The sequence below is a fragment of the Daldinia decipiens genome (assembly GCF_022478715.1).
Source record: "Daldinia decipiens strain CBS 113046 unplaced genomic scaffold F4813scaffold_4, whole genome shotgun sequence".
Classification (NCBI taxonomy): domain Eukaryota; kingdom Fungi; phylum Ascomycota; class Sordariomycetes; order Xylariales; family Hypoxylaceae; genus Daldinia; species Daldinia decipiens.
Window position 1 is genome coordinate 310,674 of NW_026054547.1, and position 15,756 is coordinate 326,429.

The following is a 15,756-nucleotide window of genomic DNA, read 5'->3' on the forward strand; positions in this document are numbered from 1 at the left end:
TAGACTAGAGTCATCAATAGGTCATTCGGCAACACCCTGTTGGGCAAGGTCCGAGTCGGAAGGCGTGGCCGAACAGGGATATTTCCTCTGGGGACCTTCTGCCAAGAGTGTGACCAGCAGCCAGTTCTTCCTGTTGTGTTCTAATTGGCCCATTGTAACTGGTTCTGCTTAAAAAGGCTATATCTCGGTTCCCACTGATTTCCATTGCAGCGGCGTCTGGGTTGCTATCGGTACCCTGGTCAGGTACACGGATACTTCCATCTCAAATTGGGATAGTGGATACCTTGACTCGTCCCTCTGATCAACAAAAAGGGGTGGGAAAATTTCCCCCCTTGCTTGCCAGCTCTGCAGTTTTGCGCCCACTTGATTACCTTGCGTTGATGTCCAACATTGTAGTATATCTCGTCTCGGATTCCTACACCGATTCTTGTCAACTCTGCAGCTCCTTCAAAATTCTATAAATCGGTTATATCAGCTTGCAGCGAATGTGGCTTACTGAAAAAAAGAAAGAAAAAAAGAGGTGTGATCGCATTTACTTGCGGTAGCATAAGGAGCATAAGGAGCATAAGGAGCATAGGAAGCATAAGAAGCATAAGAAGCATAAGGAGCATAAGCAACAGAATGCGACATAACCAAACATAATTAGGAAGAGCCTTACCGAGATTACGACTAATACTACTACTACACTACCTCTACTACTTTTATTTATTAACAATCGATACCAGTATCGTCTCATTCCTACATCGCACGACTCGAACCTAATTCTTCCTTTTCCTTTTCTGCCCGATTGATTGCCGCTTATACTTTTTACGCCACTCGTGGGTATCTGGCATATATTTATTAGATAACTTACGTGGGGTTCAGTTTGTGTTGGGAGCTAGCTAAGCTACCTACCTATCGTTCCACAAGGAATTTCCCAGCAAAAAAGTAGTCGCATAGCGTATGAGCTTAGGGAGGATCTTAGAAGGCATCATATTAACTGAACGATTCTACACGACTTTTACTCCAACAATTCCTTAACAGCGCAACCTCGGAAATGTCCAACGGCATCAATGGTTTCCACAAGGAGATTGAAACACTCCATATAAACGGCAATGGGAATAGTACGAACGGTACAAATGGGCGACCTTCGTTAGAGGAGGACGACAAGAAGAAAAAGCGAATGAGTCGCAAGCTCTCCAGTCCTATGATGCCGTCCTTCATGGTCTCGGCTCCCGGCAAGGTCATCGTCTTTGGCGAACATGCCGTAGTCTATGGCAAGGTATGATATAAATTGCTTTCTCAGTACTTGATTACTTCTTTGCGCATATGCTCACAATATATATATAGGCCGCTATTGCTGCCTCCGTCTCGCTCCGCTCTTATCTCCTAGTGACGCATCTCTCCAAATCAAAACGCACAGTAACCATGCAGTTTCCCGACATCGACCTTATCCATACGTGGAACATTGACGAATTACCATGGGACATATTCCAACAGCCTTCTAAGAAAAAGTACTACTACGATCTTGTCACGTCTCTCGACCCCGATCTCGTAAAAGCCATTCAACCGCACCTTGTAGACATCTCGTTAGGGAAGTCGGAAGCCGAGCGAAAAATACACCAAAATTCTGCCGCCTCGTTTCTATACTTGTATCTGTCACTAGGATCGCCAAAGTCTCCAAGCTGCAGGTATACCCTTCGTTCGACAATACCGATTGGAGCTGGTGTTGGGAGTAGCGCGTCGATTGGCGTTTGTCTAGCTGCTGCTATGCTATTACAGATTCGTACACTATCTGGCCCGCATCCCGACCAACCCCCTGAGGAGGCTCGTTTACAAGTGGAAAGGATTAATAGATGGGCCTTCGTGGCCGAGATGTGCATCCATGGTAATCCTTCTGGCGTTGATAATACGGTTTCTACGCATGGCAAGGCGGTGGTGTACCAGCGGACAGACTATAAAAAACCGCCAACGGTGACGCCGCTATGGGACTTTCCTGAATTGCCATTACTCCTAGTGAACACTAGGACACCAAAGTCTACAGCTGTCGAAGTAGCCAAAGTTGCGAAGTTAAGGAGCACGCACCAGGAGCTGGTAGGAACAATCTTGGATGCGATAGACAAGGTCACCAGAAGTGCGGAGAGTTTAATTGAGGAGGAATACTTTGACAACGAGGAAACGGAGAGTCTACGGCGGGTAGGAGAGTTGATGACAATCAACCACGGCTTGCTTTCGTCTTTGGGCGTTTCTCATCCTCGCCTCGAACGAATACGAGAATTAGTCGACTACGAAGGGTTCGGATGGTCGAAGCTTACCGGTGCGGGCGGTGGTGGTTGTTCGATATCGTTAATGAAGCCTGATACCCCTCAAGAAAAGCTAGATAAGCTGCAGCGCAAACTCGATATGGAGGGATACCAAACATTCAGGACGACTCTTGGTGGAGACGGTGTCGGCGTGTTATGGCCGGCGGTGTTGAAGAATGGCCTGGACGAAGATGAGGAGGGCGGCATGGAAATCGACCTTGAAGGTTTCCTGAATGCACCAGGTAATGACGGCGTGGAGAAGTTGGTTGGGGTATCTGGCGGGTTGGACGGAGCTGAGAGGGAAGGTTGGAAATTTTGGAGGGTGGAGAGCCAATGATGGGATTATGGGATAATGGGAGGCGGCTTCGGGGAAATTGATGCTTCTATGGATCGTAGGAGTGTGGAATGCGGTATACTAACGGTGTATTCGGGGCTCTTGTTCCGGTTATATCTGATAATTATAATAATTATAAAGCATCGATAGAAACGAAATCGATGAAAGGGAATGAGTGGCTCGGTCACGGTTTATACATTTATACATGGAAAACGTACCTCCTAAGGATTGTAGGGACGGGCTTAGGGGATTTACTAGAGCAATACTTTAAGTTTAAATGTTAATAAGACAGGTAATCATTGGCCAAATGTGCCTGTCTCTTAAAAATATGAGGCAGGTTCAATGTTCTAAAGATGGTTGGTTGTACTTGCCCCTCCATCCCTCTATATGCAGGTCTATAACTAGTGGAATTTTGTTGTTATCAATACCATGTCCATGTATCAGCCCTTTATTCCTGAGACCCCAATTAAAGGTACCTTAGTTATTTATCTGATTTATTTGAACCCCACCATCCACACAACATCGCAACCATGCCTCCAAAGAACAAAGGAGGTGCTAAAGCCAAAGCACCCGAACGTATATTATTCCCATATATTCTTATTCGTATGTTAGTCTGTTAGAAGGTTCGCTAATAAGTAGATCTGTTAGCAGCGAAGCAAGAATATCCAAAACAACCACAGACCATTAGAGAGCTCGAGTGGCAGTGGTACTACGAGACGAATCCCTACCAGAAGTCCTTCGAAGAGCTTGGTCTCCATGGCATGACTCCAGCTGATCGACAAGCCTACCTTAACCAAGAATATCTAAAACCGGGCGCTGCCAAGACCCTCTCAAACAAAGCCCAAAAGGAACTGTGGAAGCAGCTGAACGAAGCCAACGTTCCTCTACGCAGCTTACCCCGGCCGCGCGATCACCAGTGGGGCCGTGACAAAAACGGCCGCGACGTCGGCGATTACACCGTTGAGGACTACGAAGCCCGCGAGGCGAAGAAGGTTAAGCTTCTGTTGCTTCTAGACGAAAGCTCGGCTTTTAAAGTCAAGCGCGCAAAGGCCGACGAAAGCAATCCCGACAACGAGAAGACATACACTTGCACCGAAGAAGACGTAGAAGCTGAAATAGCTAGGCGGAAAGAGATGTCACAATCACAGCACGATCTGTACGGCGCCAAGATGGATCCGTACGAGCTGGATCCGGAGTGGGATGATGTCGTACCGATACCCCAGATCGAGCCCGAGGGAGCGCTTGCCGCTATTGCGTATCCAGATGAATATGCTGAGGGTATGTATATATGGACGCGGCTTTGCTAGGATATACTTGGATATTATATATACTAACAGTTTCCTAGCTATGTCTTACCTCCGTGCCATTATGGCAGCGAAAGAGTACTCACCGCGGTGCCTCAGACTAACCGAGCGCATCATATCCTTAAACCCGGCACACTATACAGTCTGGCTTTACCGGTTCTCTATTGTACAGGCTCTAAACATATCAATCTTGGACGAAATCGACTGGCTCAACGAAGTCTCGCTCGCACACATCAAGAACTACCAGATCTGGAACCACCGGCAACAGATGATGGAACACTACTACCCGACGATCGTGACGGTGCCCTCAGAGGTAGCCGACTTAGCTAACAGCGAGCGGCAGTTCCTAGAGAAGATGCTCCAGCTAGATACGAAGAACTACCACGTGTGGAGCTACCGGCAGTATATAGTGCGCAAGCTGGGGATGTGGGGCGACGCCGAGCGGCAGAGCATAGAAACCCTGATCCACGAGGACGTGCGGAACAACTCGGCCTGGTCGCACCGCTTCTTCGTCGTATTCTCGGACCCGGCATACGCGACGCCCGGCTCGCACGCCACGGAGCACGACCCGAAGATACCGGATTCTGTCGTCGACCGCGAAATCGAGTACGCTCAGCAGAAGATCGAGCTCGCGCCGCAAAACCAAAGCCCCTGGAATTACCTCCGCGGCGTGCTAGTCAAGGGAGGCCGGAAGTTAGTGACCGTAGGGGGGTTTACAGAGCAGTTTGTTACGAAGCTAGGCGATACGGAAGCAGAGGAAGTCCGAAGTTCACACGCCCTGGACTTGCTAGCAGATATATACAAAGAGGCAGGGAAGCTGGAAAGAGCAGATTTGGTGCTTAGACGGCTGGGCGAGAAGTGGGATCGTATTCGTCGCGGGTACTGGGAGTACAGGCGGAGGTTACTAAAGGAAGACCAGCGTTAGAAAGAGCATGGTCAGCCTGTAGCTTCGCTGTGGGATCGGGTGGTAAAACTTCACGAGGATTGGGAGAGGGCGATGAGTAGAGAGGAGAGGGGGTGGGAGGAGGGTGATGAATAATATCCTTAGGGTGGGTAGAGTTATCCTGGAGTTACTATCTAATGTAACCTACTCGTTGCGATGCATTTAAATATATGAATGAAGACGTTGACTTTACGAGTTTTTACGAGTGGTAATGAGGTTTAAGAGTTGTTGGTACTGGACTTGTTTTGAGGTAGGTTTGGGTTATATCTATCCCCTTATGTGACCTTCCTCGGGATCAACCTTGTCCTCTCCTCTATGATTATGAGACCGTTTCTGTTTTTTTCTCTCTGCTTTTTCTCGCCCTTTCCTTTAACTACCACCTTATGATTCTCGAAGAGCTAAGTTGTCTCACATGGATTCGTCATATTCCCGGGCTGAAGCCCATGGTAAAGCTGTAGGTAAGTAGTTGGTGATGTACCTTTCTGAGAAAGCCTCGTCTAGATCCATGTTCTCATGTCTCATTCACTAGGGATGTATGTCTTATCGTCCACGGTCCCTACAGAAACTGCCTCATCTGTCGTAACATGTAAGGGCTTCGCTCCGTTCCGTTTGCTCGCGCCCTTTACGGGTTTGCTTCATCCCCTCATCCAGTCCCCCTTACAGAGCGCGGAAGTTCTGGCTAACAATAACCCACTTCCTCAGCCCCCGCGGCGCGTTCCTCCCCCAAGCTTCCCAATGCGGCACTAGTAGAAACGCCTCGTTGAACGGCTTCTCGAGGGGCTCGTTGTCGTCCTTGCTACTGTTATTACTCCCTCCTACTCCTACTCCAACCCCCCCTCCCCCCACAGCCACCGCGTCGCCCACCCCGGCCTTCCCATCCCCGTGCCCCCGCCCATACCGCACCACGCCACTGACCTGGACCGCGAAGCTCAGCCTATCGCCGTTGCGCACGGCCGCGGCGGCAGTAGCGTCGCGGCCGGGGCCGGCGGGGGGTTCCGGCTCGCCGATGCGGAAGCACGGGTTCACGGGCTGCGCGTCGAAGGACGCGACGTCGTAGGATACGGGGCCGCCCTGCGTTTCGAGCAAGGCCTCGTAGGCGGAGGCGTCGGGGACGAGCAGCCCGTTGATGCTGATGTCGGGTTTGACGCCGGCGGTGGTTAGGCGCGCGGAGGCGGAGGCGTAGAATTGGGACAGGGGGCGTCGCTTGCTGAGGGCTTCGTAGAAGTGGTCTACGAAGGATTGGGCGGCTGGGGGGGTGTGTTAGTATGTATGGGGGGTTGTGAGATGAGATGAGGTGAGGTGAGGTGAGATGGGGTGAGAGGGCTGGGTTGGAGAGGTTAGGTACCTTCGCTGGCTACTTTGGCTTGAGTCTCTGGGCTTGGTAAGGCCATTTTGAGTATTCCCCTGAAATATTTGCCTCTGGTCTAATGGTTTGTGACCCTTTGCTCTTATAAGCGATGAGCTGGGTGGTGGATGGGTGTATTGTTGAACCAAGCAAGTTTTAATTTCACAGATTATTAGGATTTAGGGTTATGAAAAATAAAGAGCAATTCTGGCTTAGTCGTTTGGTGTTATACAATGAGATATGAATGTAGACTTTGGAAACTAGGCAGGTTGGAGTTGTAAGGATTAAATCATCGAAGGTTCAATCACAGGAACGACATTGACTTGAGTGAGTGAATCAAAGGTTGAGATATCATAGAAACAACTAGTTTTGCCACACTGTGGGACCATTCCCTTCTTGGCTGTGATAGCTGCTGAATTTAACTAGCGGCACAGTCCAAATTACATAAGTAATATACTGTATACGTATCTCTCAGCAAGAGCAGTTGATCCTTTGCATTAAACTTCTAGGTTACACCTTTTAATATTCAAATTGTCCATCTATCCTATCACTATCACTTACCTCACAACTAAAGCATCCGTGTTCGACTTCGAGTAAATCCCCACTTCCTCCATAGGCCAAGTCATAAGATATCTATACTCCAGCGGTACCAACTCCTCAATCTTTACCAGCAGCGGTTTGACCCTTTCCTTAAGCCACCACCTATCCTCTACCCGATGTAGTAAAACACACCAGAAAGCCATTATGATAAGCGCCCCCGGATGTCTTACGGCAAGATCATCCCCAATCCGCTGCTGGTTCATAAAAGCCGGGAATCTAAGAGCGGCATTCTTCCGATTGAGCGCCGTGTCCGCTTGGTCTGATAAGTAGAAACTCAGACGAAGCTTGTGCATGACTTGCGCGTATTCCTCCCTATGTTCGGGCGCGATAGGGAGTTCCTCGCTCAAACCGAGAAGCCTCGCGTCTGTGGGCCCATCATTCAGTTCTCCGAGCTTAGGTGTCGATAGATCTCCTAGAAGCACACGGAGAGGGGATTTCATAATAGTAGGGCCGTGCTCTACAGTGACCGCCGCAGTTCCATGGATTAAGACCAGCCATTCAGCCAAAGACCCGGTCTCCTCGTTGAAAAGCAGCGATAAGGCGTCCTTTGCGGTGGCGAAGTGATACGGTATAAATAGGCACGAGCAAGCAAACAGCGGCAGGGCCGTCTCCGCCGAACTAGCAGCCAGGGCCTCCCGAAATAGGGGGATAGCTCTAGCCTGGTGCTCGGTAGCTACACGCTCCAAATATTTCGCTTGTTCCGGAGTAGCAGATCGGAGGTGCAGCGCCGCGACCACGAGGATCTCATGGAGAAGATAAGGATGCCGCGTCGCGAGGTCAGGGATGAACTCGCGCCAGACTGCTATCGATGCGCCATCATCGGCCTGCGCGATAGACGTGGATTTGATAAAATGTTGATACAGACCGAAGTCGGTAAAGGTGAACGACGGCTCCTCGTAAAACCGGACAACCACTCCCGGCGTATTCGAGTCCGGTCTACTACTCCCGGATAGCGACGCCGGTACCAAGCTACACGGAAGCTGTCTCTTAGCGCAGTACGAGCATGGTTGTTTCTCGTCGCATTTTACCTTTTTCGCCTTGCATGTGGTACATCCGGCCCGGCTCTTGTGGTGATATCTCCGGGACGAGGATGCCATTTTTGGCCAATGGTCATCTCTGCCGCATCTTGCAAGGATTTCATATATTGAAGTTATTAGATGAAGATTTCTATCAATATTCTCACTCTGTCAGAATATTATATAATGGTACGTACACGGGTTACAATACTTGTATGCAGGTATGGTGCTTGACACTTAATTGGATCAGAGAGGTCCTTGCAAACTTGAGCATGTCATGCATGCCTCTTTATGCATTTACTGAGAGGTATTTAAGTAACAGCCCAAAAGCCATCAAACTCACACCAAGACGCGGTGCGCGTCTATAGAATACCTATCCTTGGTTAAAACTTCTTAACCTAGAGTTTTCACTGCTTCTTTAAGAACCAAAGACTAAGTCCAACTTCGAGGTAAAGGGAGATAATGTTCTACTAGGCTAACTATCATACAGACACATCGCCACGATTCCCGCCCCCGATGAGCTGGCAACATGTAGGATCTAACTTGTAGGAGGATCGGTGGGGAGAGTAACAACAGGGGTGACAAAGTGAAAAAGGTTTCCATGTAGGCATAGAAGGATATACCCATCCATTGCCATTGATTCATACATGATACATACAGGTAGGCGTCTAAAATGCCACTCATTACCAACTATCTCTGCCCGCCCTTCATAACGACTCCTTGCAAATATGCCAATGAAAATGTCCCAAATTATACGCAACCCTTCGTCGCCGTTGCCGCCGAACCGGTCTCTCAACTGCGCGTAACTACAGAATCTATCCATCCCCGAGTATTTCAGAGACGCGTGTGCACCATCACGTACGTAGAGCGGTTTCGACAGCTTCGTACCACTCCAGACCACGATTAAGGGCGCGTGTAAGATGTGTGGCGTCCGGCCACGGGCTAGACCCGTAGCGGCTGACCAGGCGGCGAGAGGGCGGTGCAGTAACGTCTCCTGGTGCATCCCGCTATAGTCAGCGCCTGTGACGCGAATATGGTGCTTGGTCGTGTCAAATAGGTGTATCATGCTACGGAGGAGGTTGTATGTCGGTGCATTTACTTCGAGACGAGCAACTTCCGCAGGATGAGAGAGTCTGATAGTATGCGGGCCATGGTTTGGGCAGCGGAACACGATAATACTGCGTCCAGAGCTACTCCACTCGTAATCGTTCAACAGGCCGTGTTTCTCTTCCAGATCACAACCCGATACCGGGCATGCCGCTCGAAGTGCAAGCTTGCCATAGCTCGGAGAGAGCTGAGGACCGAGGGTTGTCCGCTGGCGAATCAAGTAATTAAGCAGCCGCGGCATGGCGGAGTCGGAAAAGAGGTCAGACTGAAATGCTACGGTGGTTGGGACGTCAGACCACGAGGACAGAAAACGGATCGCCTCTTCATAATCGGCCATATACGTTCTAAGAGCGTCGGGAATACCCCTGTCTGACTTCTGGTACTGGACTTCTCCTATTTCAACCACTTGGTCTTGTACCGGAGCGGCGTTAGTATACGCGATGAGGATGGTAACATACGGTGGTTTCTCCTTTATAAGAGCGGCTAGGGTCTGCATCCAATCACGTATCGCTCGGGCGAACGCGAACGCGTAGCAGAAAACAACGAGTGTGCCCCCCGCCTAACGTATCTTGGGCCTGGCCATCGTGGAATATCGTAAAATGGGGGTTTCCCGGTATCAGCGTACGGACGAGATCCTGCACAATGGTGAGGATTCTTCTGTAGTCGGGAGGTTCCAATGAATCCGCTGGCAAGCCAGGCTGGGTCGCATCTCTAAGAAATGGGATAAGAAGGCCAATCAAACCCCGAATTATGGCGATAGGGGAGGGAGAGGACGTAGCCTTGTCTTTAGGTGACGGGTTTGAATTCATGGTGTGCTAAAACCAACCAATATCTATCGTGCTTCTAAGGGGCTGGTAGACCGCGAGCACGAAGTCAGTCTCGATGTTTAGGCCGAACCTTTCTAGCCATCCCTAGACGGAGTACTGCCGCGCCCCGAGCTTCATATTTAAGGTAAGGGTGTTTAAACAATATCTAGAATACTAAGTTAGTCACCAGAGGCATATGATTGCCTTAAGGGAACCATGGCTATCGGTATTTGCAGAATATACTGATCGTAACAAGCGGTCATGCCTGGCTGGAAGCTTGAACGCTGTCTTCTAGATTGTATATAGCCATATTATTATTAGATGTTTAATGTCCTTCCTTGTATAGCTATATACGTAAATGGTGCCTTACTGAGTGAGGCTCGAGACGTGTTCCACGAAGCTATCCCGGAAGCCCCTAAGAAAATCGTCAACACACCTTCAGATACTTTCGATTAGAAGTTATGGTTGGTTGTAGTTGTAAAGGTAGGTTAAGTCTAAGACTCAGATCGGAATAGCCTTTATTTAGTACAGTGTCTACCGCACTTTCCTCGCCCGTAGTTACCTTCTATCTAACTCCCGTCGAGAACTTTATAAAATAGTCTTGTAAGTATATTTTAGGTACTTTAATACTACATGTATGTACCTACATGTAGGTTAACAAGCTCTAAATCCCGAAGTACATACTACTAGAATCGCGTTTCCCGCGATCAAAGTTCTAGAACACCCGCGGCAACTGCTTATTCGGTATAAGCCACTTGCTAGTCGCAAAATACCTGGACCTTATGCCTATGTATCTATCTTCTTGTCTGTCTGTAATCATCGCGTTCTCCCTCGCTATTTTTAAACGGCTAATACGTTCAGGTTCGGTATGTAAGTGCCCAAATATTGGAGCGACGATTATAGTCGACTCTACAATATATATATATCGTCTCTCGAGTCTTATGCTTTTATATATATATATATAGGTTCGGACCGTAGCGTTCATTTCGGGAAGTGCCATAGACCTAGTCGTTCCACCACGCTGTATCCCATGCCCAAGAAATCGCACAGCTGGACCCAGTTCTCCGCCTGCGAACTCGTCTTTAACGCAAGCACGTCCAATTCTAAAAATTTGCGAGAGCGCTTCTCCTTGGAGAAGAAATTCCGAGCTGAAAGCACGTAATCTTCTTCCCCTATACGTCGACTGCCTCGGGGTAATATGAATTTGGCGTCGGGCTGCGATCGAGCGATCTCTGCGAGCTGCATGTTCGACGTTACTTCGACATAGGTGTTTGATAGCGCCGCCTGGTCTAGTATGTCTGATTCGAGATCCAGACGGCTATATCCCAGGGTGTCCAAGGCTTTGCTGAGAGCGACTGTCGCGGGCGGCGATGTGCTTAGGATGTAGACGGATGGGGATACGGTAGTGGTGTTTGAGGCGAATATGCTCGAAGCAAGCATGCCAAGCTCGAACGGCAGCGTGAACTTCATGGCCGACTTTGATCGCGGACAAGGATTGGCTTCGGATATCGTTCTATTCGGCGAGCATGTATTTCTTTTTTTTCAGGGCAAAAAGAAATGGGCGTAGCGGCTGTAAAATCTGGGGAGCGGTATCTATATGGCGACCAGCTTAAAGGGGTTTATTTCTACGGGTAATCTTAATATAGGATATGTACATACATACATACATACATACATACATACATACATAGCGGTCTGGTCCCATGGCCCACATGAAACTGGGGAGGGTAAAAGTCGGATAGAACGCCAACATAGGTGGTGTACGGATCCGTACTCTCGTGTCAGATTAATACGAAGTGTTCGGTATTCAGATGTTAGGCTGTTCTATTTCGCACCTGGGCCTCGATCCGTATTGTCCTCCCAAGGCACTGCCACGGCAGACAGCCGAAAGGGGGGAACTCAAGAGCCAATTGGTCCCTTCGTTCTTCATATTAACACAATTTTCATATGTATTTTTGTTGCGCTTCGGATGGATCGTTAGGGATAGTCCAGATTTGAGTCCGATACCTTCCCCTAACGGATGGTTTAGGGGTCGCGCTATGCTATAAAGAAGTGGGACGTGAGTCCGATTTACTACATAGTGTAAATTCAATTCAGCTCAGCCCGTTTCTCGCTTCCTCAGATACGCTATTAATAGGGGTCTATGCACATGCAGATACATACATAGGGAGTCCGAACAGGGATCCCTCTGTCAAATCTGGTAGTACATGGAATATGATTGGTTGAATCGAAAAGGTTAGGACAAACCTTAAACTAGATTTATGGGGATGGAGATGTACCGAAGTGATGAGGTAGGTACATACCTACGTACATCTGTAAGTTTGAAACAGGGTTGGTTATTCTTGCCACGGCCCTGAAACATGCCACATGGGAAAATGCATACCTATAACTCTTAAGAATTATTCTATCGATCCGCAAGCTTATCAGATTTATTATTATTAACTATTACTTAAATTTTCGGGCATAAATGTAGTCACTCATAGTTTGAATATGGGAAGAAGATGAGACTCTTCGAAAGCTTACTATGTATGAATCAGAGTGCTGGTTGACACTTGTTTAGAGCAATTCCGACATTGAGCTACACAGCTTGTCTTGACTTACTTCAATCGTTTCCAAATTGATCACATAATTGTAAGGCATTCACTTTTAGGTTACGCAACGAATTGTTTATAAGGCATTGTGAGATAATCCCGCATAAATCGGAGCTATGGGGAAGCGTTACCTAAGTGGTTAAGTAACGATTATGTATAACGGTGGCCAGCATCGGCAATCGACGGTAGCCGAAGCCGTTCCCCAGTTTCGGGTACCCGCCGTTTCCACAAGCCTTAAGCGGATACCTGTAGCTTTGCATTAGACCCTTATCAACGGGACCTGCAGTGTTACCTTGCCCCATGTTCCTATTGGACGTGATTACGCATACGCCTTAATGTCACGGCTGCGTATAGCTTCGTCCGATACAGGAAGAAAGTAGAATGCTTTTATAGGGATTTATAGATGGCGGTGGAATACATCAGGTTTGTTCTTGAGAGTATTTAGGAGGAAAATCTGCTTCGACTCTTGCATAGATTTTGGGAGAAGAATTGCTGACTACCTAGGTTACGACATTAAGAAAATTGGACACTTCACGGACACTTCACGTGTATAAGTACGGTTATATTTTATAATATACAATACGGGCGAAGTAATACTAACATCAATCTAGATATCTTTATTATTAAGATAGACAAACAAGGAGACGCAATAACTAGGTACCTAGGTTCCCAAAGACCCTAGTTATACATATATTCATCTAGCATTCATCACCAATAAAACCAATAAAACAACAAGATGGGTTCCTGCAATCCAGAGCCTCCGAAGCTCTTCATAGAAACACCATGTATACCATCCATAGCTCTCTCACGAGCAGCGGGCTGGTCAGGCTTCCTTTCTTCACCCCCCTTACTCCCACGCCGATTACAAACAACCCCAAAACTAACGCAGAAAAAACAGCAACATCTTCCTCAAGCTCGAGAACCTCCAGCCCTCGGGGTCGTTCAAGTCGCGCGCCGTGGGAAACATGATGTACCAGGCGATGCTCGCGAAGCCCGCCGGCAACGTGCACTTCTACTGCTCGTCGGGCGGAAACGCGGGCCTGGCGTGCGCGACGGCGGCCAAGACCCTGGGACAGCCGTGTACTATCGTCGTGCCGACGACTACTTCCCAGCACATGATCGAGAAGATGCGACGTGAGTTACTTACTTACTTGTTTGCCCCTGGCCAAGGAAGGATATATAGGTAGTTATTCTACTTGGCCATAGACATGTCCCAGCATAACCCTTAGAGCCAGCCATGTAGTAGTCAGCTAACCTCAACATTACCCAACCGCAGTCCTCGGCGCCAAAGTCCACCAGGTAGGCGCCAACTGGGCCCTCGCCGACGAACACCTCCGCGCCGCGCTCCTCGCCCGCGATCCAACCGGCGTCTACGTCCCGCCCTTCGACCACGCCGACATCTGGGCCGGCACCAGCACCATCGTCGACGAGCTCGCCGCGCAGCTCGGGGCGCTGCGCGTCGACGGCATAGCGTGCAACTGCGGCGGCGGCGGCCTGCTCAACGGGATCATGGCCGGCGTGCAGAAGCACTACACGGGCGCCGGGGCCCGGGAGCCCACGGTCCTGGCCGTCGAGACCGCGGGCGCGCACAGTCTGAACGCCAGCGTGAGAGCGGGCGAGCTGGTGACGCTGCCGGGGATCACCAGCATCGCGACTAGTCTGGGCGCGCCGCGGGTGTCGGAACGCGCGTTTCGCTGGAGCCGGGAGGCGCCGCATCTGAAGAGCTTGGTGGTGACGGATGCGGAGGCGGTGATGGGGTGTGTGCGGTTTGCGGACGACGCGCGGATGTTGGTGGAGGTGGCGTGCGGTGCTACGCTTGCGACGGTGTATAATGGGGACTTGAGGAGGGTGGTAGGGGGCGAGGGGATTAGCGATGAGGAGTGGAGTAGGAAGAATGTGGTTGTGGTTGTGTGCGGAGGGATGAATGTTACGTTGGAGATGTTGAGGAGTTATGGGGAGACGTATGGTGTAAAGTAGGAACGTATATCTTGCTGTAGAGCATCGGGATGAAGGGATGAAGGAATGTAGATGGTAGAGCTGGAAGTGGTTTTTGCTGCCGGAGAGGCGTCTGTATAAATAGGATGCATACATATACCACCTCAAATCTATATCGTCGAGCTCACCGTCTACTCTACTCCTCCAACCGCGATCTATCATAAACCAACTCTTCATACCCATCGCCCATGACAGAAGAAGAGCTCGTCTTTACCCACTCGTCCGTCTCCCCAAACCCTCCAAACACCATCTCTATCTCGCCAAAGTAATTCCTCTCGCCTCTCTGCTTAAACCCAAGGGCTTGGAATAGCACGATGCTGGCCTTGTTATCCGCGTTAATCTTAGCCACGACGTCTTTCATCACAGGCTTGCTGATAGCGGCAGCGGTGTCGAGGGAACCCATGTACTCAGCCAGAATGCCGTCTAAATGCCGCCGTACAAAGTACAAGAATGTAGCGACGGCTGCGCGACCGAGACCTATCCGCCGGAACTTGGGGTTCGCGATCATGATGTCGATTTCCGCGGTGTAGTACGTCTTCGCTTCCTCCCCGTCTCCATTCTGTTTCTGCTCTTGTCCCTCGTCATCGCCATCCCAAGGACTCAGAAACAGATTAACATCCCCCACCATCCTGCCTACCGCATCCCCTACGCCCGCCAGCACGGCTGCCCCCTTTTCGTCCGTACGTGAGACATCATCGTCGCGTAGTAATGGCGCACACACGATAAACGTGAGTTTATCCCGCGACTCGCGCCACGACGCCTGGTTTTCGTACTCGTCGTCTAGCGAGAGGCGTTCTGAGGCGGTGGCTTCGCGGATGGACTGGGGATTGTTGTTAGCAAGTATACTATATATAACCTTCTCTTGCTAAAAGGGGGGGGCGGTTGGTAGGGTAGAAAGACTTAGGGCGTGGGTAAATAGAACGAGACTTAAAGAAAGGAAGAGTACAGGGTCCTCCATCCACCTGTGGTACTGCTGTACGTGGTGCGCATCATATGGCACAAGCAGGACCTTGCTGGTCGAAATAGCTGTTAGAGATGTGTGTTAGCGATTATTTATTTCGGATTGAATGAGGACCTGGGTAAGGATGTGGTGGTGGCTATTAGGTACGACTCGCCTTGGATGGCGGCCAAGCGAAATGAGAGAGATAATGTAGGACTCACCAATATTCTCATTCAACCTCATTTCTATGTCACACTTATGTTAGGTACTTATTAAGTTATATGTATGGTCGATGTCGCATATCTTTTCCTGTTAATGAATTTAATAACTTGAAACCTGTGGTTGATGAGAGAAGTTGTAGTTGAAATTGTAGTTGTAGAATAATGTGAGGCGTAAATTATTTTATTTTAGTCACATGTGTTTGCGTTGACCGTCTAGAACTAAACTATCAAAAATCAAAGACAGCTTTGGAATTGCGAATATTATAGTTATA

The 15,756-nt window shown here is 49.3% G+C and overlaps 8 protein-coding genes across 8 annotated transcripts; 3 read left to right on the plus strand and 5 right to left on the minus strand.

The window, feature by feature from the left end:
* The first annotated feature begins 318 nt into the window (after positions 1–318).
* F4813DRAFT_346783 (mevalonate kinase) lies at positions 319–2,999 on the plus strand. Its single transcript, XM_049241883.1, has 2 exons — positions 319–1,261; positions 1,330–2,999. The coding sequence occupies exons 1-2, from the start codon at positions 1,037–1,039 to the stop codon at positions 2,617–2,619; spliced, it is 1,515 nt and encodes a 504-aa protein (XP_049103168.1). The 5' UTR covers positions 319–1,036; the 3' UTR covers positions 2,620–2,999.
* A 78-nt stretch (positions 3,000–3,077) lies between these two features.
* On the plus strand, positions 3,078–5,055 carry F4813DRAFT_346785 (protein prenylyltransferase). The gene is made up of 3 exons (XM_049241884.1): positions 3,078–3,192; positions 3,265–3,894; positions 3,962–5,055. Exons 1-3 carry the CDS (start codon positions 3,147–3,149, stop codon positions 4,843–4,845), a joined length of 1,560 nt encoding a protein of 519 aa, XP_049103169.1. The 5' UTR covers positions 3,078–3,146; the 3' UTR covers positions 4,846–5,055.
* Positions 5,056–5,088: 33 nt separating this feature from the next.
* Positions 5,089–6,525, minus strand: F4813DRAFT_399253 (uncharacterized protein). The gene is made up of 2 exons (XM_049248155.1): positions 6,209–6,525; positions 5,089–6,110 (listed from the first exon to the last, which is right to left on the minus strand). The coding sequence occupies exons 1-2, from the start codon at positions 6,252–6,254 to the stop codon at positions 5,521–5,523; spliced, it is 636 nt and encodes a 211-aa protein (XP_049103170.1). The 5' UTR covers positions 6,255–6,525; the 3' UTR covers positions 5,089–5,520.
* A 163-nt stretch (positions 6,526–6,688) lies between these two features.
* Positions 6,689–8,131, minus strand: F4813DRAFT_221161 (uncharacterized protein). The gene has a single exon (XM_049239800.1). The coding sequence runs from the start codon at positions 7,903–7,905 to the stop codon at positions 6,766–6,768; it is 1,140 nt and encodes a 379-aa protein (XP_049103171.1). The 5' UTR covers positions 7,906–8,131; the 3' UTR covers positions 6,689–6,765.
* On the minus strand, positions 8,127–10,062 carry F4813DRAFT_221091 (uncharacterized protein). Its single transcript, XM_049239798.1, has one exon. It carries the CDS (start codon positions 9,425–9,427, stop codon positions 8,363–8,365), a length of 1,065 nt encoding a protein of 354 aa, XP_049103172.1. The 5' UTR covers positions 9,428–10,062; the 3' UTR covers positions 8,127–8,362.
* Positions 10,063–10,710: 648 nt separating this feature from the next.
* Positions 10,711–11,840, minus strand: F4813DRAFT_221138 (uncharacterized protein). Its single transcript, XM_049239799.1, has 3 exons — positions 11,573–11,840; positions 11,417–11,512; positions 10,711–11,362 (listed from the first exon to the last, which is right to left on the minus strand). The coding sequence occupies exon 3, from the start codon at positions 11,205–11,207 to the stop codon at positions 10,719–10,721; it is 489 nt and encodes a 162-aa protein (XP_049103173.1). The 5' UTR covers positions 11,208–11,362; positions 11,417–11,512; positions 11,573–11,840; the 3' UTR covers positions 10,711–10,718.
* An 854-nt stretch (positions 11,841–12,694) lies between these two features.
* Positions 12,695–14,628, plus strand: F4813DRAFT_221173 (tryptophan synthase beta subunit-like PLP-dependent enzyme). The gene is made up of 5 exons (XM_049239801.1): positions 12,695–12,751; positions 12,847–12,882; positions 12,940–13,150; positions 13,227–13,462; positions 13,605–14,628. Exons 3-5 carry the CDS (start codon positions 13,065–13,067, stop codon positions 14,303–14,305), a joined length of 1,023 nt encoding a protein of 340 aa, XP_049103174.1. The 5' UTR covers positions 12,695–12,751; positions 12,847–12,882; positions 12,940–13,064; the 3' UTR covers positions 14,306–14,628.
* On the minus strand, positions 14,460–15,699 carry F4813DRAFT_399255 (GNAT domain-containing protein; the record flags this gene model as incomplete). Its single annotated transcript, XM_049248156.1, has 3 exons — positions 15,485–15,699; positions 15,270–15,349; positions 14,460–15,143 (listed from the first exon to the last, which is right to left on the minus strand). The coding sequence occupies exons 1-3, from the start codon at positions 15,504–15,506 to the stop codon at positions 14,460–14,462; spliced, it is 786 nt and encodes a 261-aa protein (XP_049103175.1). The 5' UTR covers positions 15,507–15,699.
* Between the last annotated feature and the right edge of the window lie 57 nt (positions 15,700–15,756).

Bases quoted from the DNA above. Each gene is read 5' to 3' on its own strand.
- F4813DRAFT_346783 (XM_049241883.1), top strand. From the start codon at position 1,037: ATGTCCAACGGCATCAATGGTTTCCACAAGGAGATTGAAACACTCCAT. The intron at 1,262-1,329 runs GTATGATATAAA...ATATATATATAG, and splicing joins ATGCCGTAGTCTATGGCAAG to GCCGCTATTGCTGCCTCCGT.
- F4813DRAFT_346785 (XM_049241884.1), top strand. From the start codon at position 3,147: ATGCCTCCAAAGAACAAAGGAGGTGCTAAAGCCAAAGCACCCGAAC. The intron at 3,193-3,264 runs GTATATTATTCC...TAGATCTGTTAG, and splicing joins TAAAGCCAAAGCACCCGAAC to CAGCGAAGCAAGAATATCCA. The intron at 3,895-3,961 runs GTATGTATATAT...ACAGTTTCCTAG, and splicing joins TCCAGATGAATATGCTGAGG to CTATGTCTTACCTCCGTGCC.
- F4813DRAFT_399253 (XM_049248155.1), bottom strand. From the start codon at position 6,254: ATGGCCTTACCAAGCCCAGAGACTCAAGCCAAAGTAGCCAGCGAAG. The intron at 6,111-6,208 runs GTACCTAACCTC...ACACCCCCCCAG, and splicing joins AGCCAAAGTAGCCAGCGAAG to CCGCCCAATCCTTCGTAGAC.
- F4813DRAFT_221161 (XM_049239800.1), bottom strand. From the start codon at position 7,905: ATGGCATCCTCGTCCCGGAGATATCACCACAAGAGCCGGGCCGGATGT.
- F4813DRAFT_221091 (XM_049239798.1), bottom strand. From the start codon at position 9,427: ATGCAGACCCTAGCCGCTCTTATAAAGGAGAAACCACCGTATGTTACC.
- F4813DRAFT_221138 (XM_049239799.1), bottom strand. From the start codon at position 11,207: ATGAAGTTCACGCTGCCGTTCGAGCTTGGCATGCTTGCTTCGAGCATA.
- F4813DRAFT_221173 (XM_049239801.1), top strand. From the start codon at position 13,065: ATGGGTTCCTGCAATCCAGAGCCTCCGAAGCTCTTCATAGAAACACCA. The intron at 13,151-13,226 runs GTCAGGCTTCCT...CAGAAAAAACAG, and splicing joins CTCTCACGAGCAGCGGGCTG to CAACATCTTCCTCAAGCTCG. The intron at 13,463-13,604 runs GTGAGTTACTTA...ACCCAACCGCAG, and splicing joins CATGATCGAGAAGATGCGAC to TCCTCGGCGCCAAAGTCCAC.